Genomic DNA, 11,207 nt, shown 5'->3' on the forward strand with positions numbered 1-11,207 from the left:
TATAACTATATATATATACACACTGTATACACATACATAGGTGTATATATATATATATATATATATATATATATATATATATATATATATAGGTATAGATACATAGTTTACCAAAATAACATCATATATATGTAGAAATGTGTATTTATGAATAAATAGAACATATTCTGTTATGTGAAGAACATTGGAATGTGAAATATTCATATTTTCATGTTGGGTTTGAGCACTTTAGAATATGCGATCGTATTTGGGCACGAGTATCTATGGACGGTGTTAGGTTTTTTTTGTCCACTTTTTTTTCTCTATTGACTTCTATGGGGTGATACCTTACAGGGTTAGCGTTCATGTGAAAACAGTTTACTTTTAACTTGTAATAAAAGTGCTACCCGATGCATGCAAAAAGCTTACTTCTAGCTGAGTTAGCGCGAGTGTTAAATACCTTGTAAATAAAGTTGCAATCTAGCCCAAAATGTATTTAGTGTTTAATGTTTCTTTAAGAGAAAATGTCCCTTCCTCAAACCAGATAGGTTTAAATAACAGAAACCTTTGCCAATCCAGTGTCTTGGCAATCAAGTTTAATGTATACAGTAATTTTAGTCCATATTATTACCAAAAAAATAAATAAATGGTGAGGGGGAAAAAAGAAGCAGAAACAAAACAATCATGCGTGAACAATACCTTCTGAACTGGTACCAAACTCTGTCATTTCAGCAGCGCAAACCAAAGTATCAGAGATCACATGACAAACCACAAGGTCAGCAATCAGAGTGGCAATAAGGAATGAAAGGAGTGTACGATCAGGACATCTTGAGAAATGATGTTCTGCCCTTGCCTGTGGGTGGAGACTGGGGCAAAACATAAGCAGAGATAGGCGTTGTGTTCTATAAATTGATTTCATTTCTGGTCCACGGCTAACCAAAAGAAAGGAATTGAGACCAGTTTTCTAATGCATGCGTGTTTGCTTGTTACACTGCTTAGCTGACTACTGTCTGGTATATAAATGATCTTATTTCATTGAAATTCATTTCTCCATTGGGTCCTTGGCAAATACCCTTGAAGTATTGTGATTTGCATTTATATAAAGGACTTGATGAGAGTTTCTATAATAGCCACATAATAGTTAATGATGTTAATCATTTTCTATTACCTTTTGCAGTGGGGTAAATGATGACCCACCCGCACAGACTACACAATTAATTACTTGAGTAGCACTTTACTCCATTAAAGTCACATCATCATTTCGCGTTTGAATCGCAAAGGATTATTGGAAAACAGCAAGCGACTAAGAAAGTACCTCTTATCCAATCAGAGCTTAGGATTCTCCAACCAATCAGAAGAACAATTTTGGCCAAAGCGTGGCGCGTGAACTTGTGTTTCCTGGGTTGGAGGCTCTGATCACTTAGCACTGTAATACATGGGATCACACTAGTCTGTCGTTTAGTATTGTCATTTTATATCAGATTTTGCGTGTTGCTTATTAAATGCAATGGAGGAAAAGTTCGCTAAATTCGTTTCCCATAAGATCAGCAAAACTCGCTGGCGCCCGGTTTCGGCCTCTTCTTTGCAACAGCCAGACGTGTTTGCCACCGGTTCGTGGGATAATGAGGTATAACCTTAGTTGTAATGAATCATAGACTATAAGGATTTACCGTTTTGCGCATCTTTTGTAACCCAATTTGAAAGATTTTCTTGTTTATGATATGATAGGATTTTGTAAAACTGAAATCGCTTATTAAATTTTAGAATTAATTGGTCAAAATATTTTTTTATTCATAGAACTGTATGGCTCCTGATGTCTTATTTTGTCAACACCTGTCAGTGTACGTTCTTAACCCCTTAGTGACCACAACACTTTTCAATTTTCTTACCGTTAAAGTGCCATAAAACAGGTTGAGATCTGTGCATGTCCTAAAAGGGCTAATTAAGTAAAAATACTTTGCATTAAACAATTGTTTAAAAATTGTTGGTAAGTATTTTAAAATAATGTTAAAAAATACTTAAAGGGACATTTATACACATTTGTTTCTTTGCATAAATGTTTTGTAGATCTATTTATATAGCCCATAAGGTTTTTTTTTGTTTTTTTTAATGTATAGTGTTGCTTATTTTTAAATAACATTGCTCTGATTTTCAGACTCCTAACCAAGCCCCAAAGTTTTATCAGAATACCGTCAGCTACCTACTCCAGCTTGCTCTTGTTTGTGTAAAGGGTCTTTTCATATGCAAAAGAAGGGGAGGGGGGAGTGTCTTATTTCCCACTTGCAGTGGGCTTTCCAGCTACCTTTTCAACAGAGCTAAATTGAGAGCTTCTAAGTAAGTTTTTAAACAGTTTTATACTGGATTTTTATATCAGTATCTGTGCATCTTATTCTTTATAGTAGTGTCTATTACATGCAGTTATATGAAAATGAGTGTATACTGTCCCTTTAACCCCTTAATGACAACTGATGTACCAGGTACGTCATGCATTAACAAGCAGTTAATGACCATGGACGTACCTGGTACGTCAGTTGTCTAACAGAGTGCTGGAAGCGATCACAAATGCTTCCAGCAGCTCTGAGGGTATTGCAGTGATGCCTCGATATGGAGGCATCCTGCAATACCACTTTACAAGCCTCCGATGCAGAGAGAGCCACTCTGTGGCCCTCTCTGCACCGGTAGGGATAGTGCCAGTGTCCGCCGGGTGCACGATGCGCGTGCACGATGTGCACGTGAGCGTGCACGTGCACGGGGCGCGCGTGCACGTGCACCCATTAGCCACACTGACACCAGTGAATGAGGGCAGAAAGGGGAAAAAAAAGGGATTTTTTTTTTTAAAAATATAAAAGGATCTGGGAGGGGGTGGGGGTATTGTGGGGGGCTGCTATACTACAGAAAGTTTAAGTAAAAAATAAAATAAAAATACTTTTTGGGGGGTTTTTGGGGCCAAACTGGGTACTGGCAGACAGCTGCCAGTACCCAAGATGGCGGTAATTAGGTAGGGGAGAGGGTTAGAGAGCTGGAGGGGGGATCAGGGAGGTTGGGGCTAAGGCAGGGGTCCATCACAGCTAAAATACTTTATTATTTTTATTTTAAAAAAAAAAAAACCTCTTTTATTTAGTACTGGCAGACTTTCTGCCAGTACTTAAGATGGCGGGAACAATTGTGGGGTGGGGGAGGGAAGAGAGCTGTTTGGGAGGGATCAGGGGGTGGGATGTGTCAGGTGGGAGGCTGATCTCTAAAATTAACCCTGCAAGCTCCCTACAAGCTACCTAATTTAACCCCTTCACTGCTGGGCATAATTAACGTGTGGTGCGCAGCAGCATTTAGCGGCCTTCTAATTACCAAAAAGCAACGCCAAAGCCATATAAGTCTGCTATTTCTGAACAAAGGGGATCCCAGAGAAGCTTTTACAACAATTTCTGCCATAATTGCACAAGCTGTTTGTAAATAATTTCAGTGAGAAACCTAAAATTGTGAAAAATGTAAAGTTTTTTTTTTTTTTATTTGCTCGCATTTGGCGGTGAAATGGTGGCATAAAATATACCAAAATGGGCCTAGATCAATACTTGGGGTTGTCTACTACACTACACTAAAGCTAAAAATTAACCCTACAAGCTCCCTAATTAACCCCTTCACTCCTGGGCATAAAACACGTGTGGTGCGCAGCGGCATTTAGCGGCCTTCTAATTACCAAAAAGCAACCCCAAAGCCATATAAGTCTGCTATTTCTGAAAAAAGGGGATCCCAGAGAAGCATTTACAACCATTTGTGCCATAATTGCAGAAGCTGTTTGTAAATAATTTCAGTGGGAAACCTAAAGTTTGTGACAAATTTTGTGAAAAAGTGAACTTTTTTTTTTTTTTTATCGCATTTGGCGGTGAAATGGTGGCATGAAATATACCAAAATGGGCCTAGATCAATACTTTGGGTTGTCTTCTAAAAAAAAATATATACATGTCAAGGGATATTCAGGTATTCCTGACAGATATCAGGGTTCCAATGTAACTAGCGCTAATTTTGAAAAAAAGTGGTTTGGAAATAGCGAAGTGCTACTTGTATTTATTGCCCCATAAATTACAAAAAAAGCAAAGAACATGTAAACATTGGGTATTTCTAAACTCAGGACAAAATTTAGAAACTATTTAGCATGGGTGTTTTTTGGTGATTGTAGATGTAACATATTTTGGTGGTCAAAGTTAGAAAAAGTGTTTTTTTTTTCCATTTTTTCCTCATATTTTATTTATTTTTTTTAGTAAATTATAAGACAAGATGAAAATAATGGTATCTTTAGAAAGTCCATTTAATGGCGAGAAAAACGGTATGTAATATGTGTGGGTACAGTAAATGAGTAAGAGGAAAATTACAGCTAAACACAAACACAGCAGAAATGTAAATATAGCCATTGTCATTAAGGGTAAGAAAAGTGAAAAATGGTCCGGTCATTAAGGGGTTAAAATAGCCATGCTGTCTGGACACTGTGCTCCACCCCTCTTATCAGTTTTTAGACACAGGCATTGTATTTCACATGAGTTCACAGCTTCTAGGCATGCTCCATCAGATAATCGCTATTCATTTATTTATTTTACCAAAACAACAATGAATATAGCTACAGCCATAAAATGAATTGTGTGGGGGGAGTTAAAGCTGTACAATTCAGAAACTTAAAGGGACACTGTAACCAAAATTTCTTTCGTGATTCAGATTGAGCATAAAATTTTAAGCAACTTAATTTACTCCTATTATCAAATTTTCTTCATTCTCTTGGTATCTTTATTTGAAATGCAAGAATGTAAGTTTAGATGCCGGCCCATTTTTGGTGAACAACCTGGGTTGTCCTTGCTGATTGGTGGATAAATTTATCCACCAATAAAAAAGTGCTGTCCAGAGTACTAAAACCAAAAAAAAAAGCTTAGATGCCTTTTTCAAATAATGATAGCAAGAGAACAAAGAATTTGATAATAGGAGTAAATTAGAAAGTTGCTTAAAATTGCATGCTCTTTCTGAATTACAAAAGAAACAATTTGGGTTCAGTGTCCCTTTAAAAGAAAGGGTTAATGGCGAGGCACTGCAGTATAAATTTGCAGGTAAAGTAATTAATGTACATATTATATTTTGTTTCTATCTCAACTTTTATGTCCCTTTAAGGACCAGGGCTATTTTAACATTTCTGCTGTTTGTGTTTAGCTGTAATTTCCTCTTACTTATTTACTGTACTCACACATTAACCATTTTCTCTCCATTAAATGGACTTTCTAAAGATACCATTATTTTCATCATATCTTATAATTTACTATAAAAAATTATAAAATATGAGGAAAAAAATGAAAAACCCCCAATATCTGTTACACATCTACAACCACCAAAAAACACCCATGCTAAATAGTTTCTAAATTGTGTCCTGAGTTTAGAAATACCCAATGTTTACATGTGTCTTTGCTTTTTTTGCAAGTTATAAGGCAATAAGTACAAGTAGCACTTTGCTATTTCCAAATAAATTATATATTTTCTGCAGTGTAGGATCTCCCCTGAGCCCCCCCCCCCAAACAGCTCTCTAACCCTCCCCCTCTCACTATTTGCCACTATTATGGGTAATGGCAGCTGTCTGCCAGTACCCACTTTGCAATAAAATTAGCCATTTTTTTTATATAAATCACACTTTTTCTGTAGTGTAGCTGGCGCTGCCTGTCCCCTCCCCCCCATACCCTACCTCCCTCCCAGATCACGTTCCCAACAGTATTTCCCCCTCCCTCCTCTCAAAAGTGGTTTCCTGAATGAAAGCGATTTCTTATAGAAATAAAAACATCAAAAAGGAAAAATTAGTGTAAATAACTCTAAGGTGTACTGAAGAGGAAAGTGTGATCTATCACAAAGTGTGAAAAAATATATTGTGTATAAAAAAGTGTTCCTGAGTCTTAAATTGAATACAATGTATTTACAAAGGTGCTTAAAACATAAAAAAATATGTATATAAAAAAAGGCTACAAAAAATATTAGGAATCCTAGTACAAATGATCTCACATAAAAGGGCTAGACTTTCTGTATTGAACTTCTAGTGTAGCAATAAGTTAGGTGATCTCACACAAATGCAATGGATTATGTTGCATAAATTAAAAATAAACAGTGTATATATATATATATATATATATATATATATATATATATATATATATATATATATATATATATATATATATATATATATATATATATATATATATATATATATATATATATATATATATATATATATATATATATATATATATATATTAGTATTAAGCAGATAAAAGTCCAGATAGAAGGTCCAATATAAGGCCTGTAAGGGACGTCTCCCAAAAAAGCACCAAGAAAAAAATACCACATAAAAATGTGTATGTATTGGGTGTACCTTGTACACAGCGTTTTAATAGCTTTCTTATATTATCTCCAAACACAGATATAACTCTCTTTTGTACATCCAAATATAATTATATCATCCAACTTCATAGGCTATATTAAGAATATTGTCATTTAAGCTTACTGGCGTATAGTGACTTCCAACAGCATAAGAACATAAAGATGTGAATTCGTATCATCTAGTTCTTTACACATCGTAAGAGATCCCAGCATATACCTTCTTACTGATGGATGCAAGACAGGGATTATGATGTCAGGGTGGCTGTGGTGTAAACAGAGAGAGATACCCTCATTAACTATATGATACCTAAAAATAGTGATAACTCAAATATTATTAAAGGGACACTGAACCCAATTTTTTTTCTTTCATGATTCAGATAGAGCATGCAATTTTAAGCAACTTTCTAATTTACTTCTATTATCAAATTTTCTTCTTTCTCTTGATATCTTTATTTGAAAAAGAAGGCATCTAAGCTAAGGAGCCAGCAATTTTTTGGTTCAGAACCATGGACAGCATTTGTTTATTGGTGCTGTCCAATCAACAAGGACAACCAAGGTTGTTCACCAAAAATGGGCTGGCATCTTAACTTAACCTTTTAATGCCGTTATGCCGTTCTATTCCGTCATAAGTACACTGGGCTTTAAAGCCGTTATGACGGAATAGAATGTCATAGCTAACTGCTGTCCTGAAGCCTTCTGTGCTTCTAGGACTTGATCGCGGTCTGGAGGGCGTTCCTAGGGTTGTAGGGACGCCCCCAGATGCGATCCAATAATTGAGATCTCGCGATCGTATGCACGATCGCATAGTTTCAATTTGTCTACATCGGAACAGGTGTTCCGTTGTAGGCACTTTAACTCTGTCACGAAAAGGGTTAAATTCTTGCTTTTCAAATAAACATACCAAGAGGATGAAGTCATTTGATAATAGGAGTAAATTAGAAAGTTGTTTAAAATTTCATGCTCTATCTGAATTGTGAAAGAAAAAAATTGGGTTCAGTGTCCATTTTAATAAGTTTTGAAACACACATTAATATAAAACAGTTTGTACTAAAACTCACACTTAAAAGGTACTTTTTGAAACATCGCAATCTATAGCAAACCTCTAGTAATTTTAACACCATCAGAGCGATAAAACATTCTGATCTTAAACCTAAGTTACGTGTTTAATCTTACTAGTATCTCAGGTTATTTAACTATATGACAGACATTTAGTCCTGCTGTGCCCATATTGTTATATATATATATATATATATATATATATATATATATATATATATATATATATATATATATATATATATATATATATATATATATATATATATATATATAAAATCTAGCTTGACCTCACTTACACACATTCCTCACTAAGATGACTATTCTTCTCTTAAGATCTTATAGTAATTGAGATAAATCTTCCAATCCCATTTGGTCATCACCAATCTGTCTATTTAAATCATCTGATATTCCCAGTCCAGTTTACTGCTCCACACTTTAATGATGGATGACTTTACTGTTTACTGCTCCACAATATAATGATGGATGACTTTACTGTTTACTGCTCCACAATATAATGATGGATGACTTAATTTTAGGTCTACACAACCCTATTCTCAGTCCCTACTTTTTATGTTTCTTGTAAGTAGATGTCGCCTTTATTTCTAATGGTCTATGAGTCCATCCTGCACTACATCCCTTATTACCTCCCTACAAAATTACCTTAAAATATTGCCTTACATATATTGACTATTGCATGTTATTTATCTAACCTACAGTCATATCTGCTTGGGCACACATGATATCTCTGACTTAGCCCACACCATCTGCACTTTGGAATTCTGTATAGGATAATATGACTGATACTGTTATATATTATCTGTCATTTTAGGGGTTATTATCATTAGATATATGTCCTTTATTTTTCCGTTTCTATCTTATTTTATGTTTTGGTATATTTTTATCTTGTACATTGTGATCATATAAGGGCACTATATTTCACTATAGATGTATATCTGATACTCTTGAGAGATTAATGTTTATATGTTATTAACATTATGATTTTATTTCTTATATTGGAAGGAAAGGATTGTATAGAAATTCAACATCGTCATTTGACTTTTATTTTTTTTTTATTTTTTATATATATATCTCTATCCTGTAATCATCTAGTATTCTGAACAAAACTACGTTGTTAGGAACCGGAAGTGATACCACATCCATATTCCCTCTATATTTGCAGTTGATTTGTTTTTAATCCTATCTTTGTTACTCTAATTGATTACAATATAATACTACTGATCAATTTGTGAATTATGATCCAAATCCTGTCTATATAGGGGGGATATATACCCTTATTACACATACTATCTTTGATGCTGCCACCACTGTTTACACCGGAAGTGACATGTTGACTACACTTCCGGTTTTACTGTTACTCGAAAAGGCTCTATCATGGTAGAGCTATAGACCTTTAGATGAGATTTTCTTATGACACGCACTACAACCCAATAGGTTATCACACCATCTGATATATATCCCTTAATATCTGGGCTTAATATCACTAAAACCGGAAGTTGCGTTGCGGTCGCACTTCCGGTTGGCAATGTGTGAGTTTTTTGTAGCCATGTAAATTTGGCACATATAGATGGAACCACATAGAGGATAGTAAGCTGACAGGGCTGCCCATATATCATGACCCACACTATCTTGTTTAATTGCATTTTTTTGGCGCATTCAGGTATCGCCGGAAGTGACGTCATATTCGCACTTCCGGTTCGCTGTATACTCGTAAAAGATCCTTTATAGGCAGTCTCAATACATTACACATATACCGATCATGAAAATATGCCAACAGACAGGGGATCTATTGGGCTCTCACTATTATTCCTTCTTCTCTGCAAGTTCACTTCCGGTATTGCCGAAACTGGAAGTGACGTTTTTGAGACGAATAAAATATCTAATTTAAGACCAAATTCTCAATCTCTAGCCACATTATCAATGTTACTATATATAGTTTTTGTTTGGACACTCAAGTAAAGTCATTAATTTCTATTTTCAATAATTTATCCATGAATTTGACAAATGTTTACCCATGATGCATCTTACCAGGAAGTAGGTGATCCCAAAAGAGCTGTTTTTTGCGCCAAAATACATCATTATTGCTTACCCTATATAAGGCCACTAATGCCACACAAATTTATTGTCTTGAAAAAGGCCTTGCACAGGCCGAAACACGCCGACAGTTGGTAAGCAGATTTCTTATATTCATTTATTTAATACGCTCTACACTGTCTTTAATTTTTTATAGGATTTCCAGAACTTTATATCACAAGGACACAGAATATTATTAGAAGCACATTGGAGGATTTTTTTGAACACATTCTAGTTTTTTCACCAGTTTTTAATCCGTTTTTTTTTTAATCCGTTTTTTCACTATTTGTGTATACACAAGTTACTTTTTTTGTTTTTGATTTATTTGCTTTTTTCACAACAATTTGGATTTTTTTCTAATAATTTTGGATTTTCTCACTTCATCCTAGTGAATTTGGATTACTGTGTGCTACCTTTTACACCTTGGACACCCATTGGATATATATTTTTGAACTCTCTCACACTTATTGACATTATTTATTGGACACTTATTGGACATTTATTATGATTATAGCATTATTATGGATCCATAACTGATACTACTGTCCTTTAACATTGTATATCTGAGAATTCTCATTTTACGTATTGCTGTTTTACCTATTACTCATTTTTATTGTATTAAATTTACTCTGTTTTATTATATATGGCTGTTCCGCCATTAACCCACTTTTAATTGCATTAAACTAATTTTAATATTCTGAATATATATATATATATATATATATATATATATATATACATATATATATATACACATATATATACACACACACAATGTAGCAAAGAAGCAACAGTCCCTTCCTCTGCTGTCCCGAAACGTCACTATTTTGAATTAAAACTTTTTGCCACAGTTGGAACAGTTCAGTGAGTGCTTCTTTGCTACATTGTATTATTATCCTTATAGCACCCTGACAAGCTGCAAGAATTGGTGAGAGTGCACTTACACCAATCTTTGTATGTATATATATAGATGTGTATATATATATATGTATGTATGTATGTGTGTGTATATATGTGTATATGTATGTATATGTATGTATGTGTGTGTGTATATATATATATATATGTATGTATGTGTGTGTGTGTGTGTGTGTGTATATATATATATATATATATATATATATATATATATATATATATATATATATATATATATATATATATATATATATATATATATATATATATATATATATATATACACGTTTCTAGGACCATCTTATCCTATTAGAGTTTTTTGTTTCGAATATCCCAGCCATTTAGGTGCTTTATAGAACCCATTTTTTTTTTATCCATTCTGATCTTAAACCCAGATCTAAATTTTACCCGACCCAGGATAAGGGTAGTAACCTAGAAATTTTTGAAAAAGCTGTATTAAGAGATATTAGAAAAGAGAAAAATTCAAAGAGTGCAATATAATCTAAATAAACAAGAGAGAAACATTAGAAAAACTAAAGAACAATGACAATATTATTATAAAACCATCTGATAAATGTGGGGGGATTGTGGTGATGGATAAGGACAAATATGTCAAGGAAGCGGACAGACTTCTAGGCGAAAAGAGGACCTATAGAAAACTTGATCTTGATCCAACCAAGGCTTTCACTTTAAAATTATTGAAATTATTAAATATGAGTAAAAATGACATCTTGAATAAAAATGAACTTGCTTTTTTAACC

The 11,207-nt window shown here is 34.0% G+C and overlaps 1 protein-coding gene across 1 annotated transcript in view; it reads left to right on the plus strand.

The window, feature by feature from the left end:
• Positions 1-1,394: 1,394 nt before the first annotated feature.
• LOC128643764 (nucleoporin Nup43-like) overlaps positions 1,395-11,207 on the plus strand; it is a 64,059-nt gene continuing 54,246 nt past the window's right edge. The window contains exon 1 of the mRNA XM_053696582.1: positions 1,395-1,606. Within this exon, the coding sequence (XP_053552557.1) occupies positions 1,487-1,606 (120 nt within the window). The 5' untranslated portion in view covers positions 1,395-1,486. The remainder of the gene's footprint in view (positions 1,607-11,207) is intronic.

This window comes from Bombina bombina, unplaced genomic scaffold, assembly GCF_027579735.1.
Source record: "Bombina bombina isolate aBomBom1 unplaced genomic scaffold, aBomBom1.pri scaffold_1327, whole genome shotgun sequence".
NCBI lineage: Eukaryota > Metazoa > Chordata > Amphibia > Anura > Bombinatoridae > Bombina > Bombina bombina.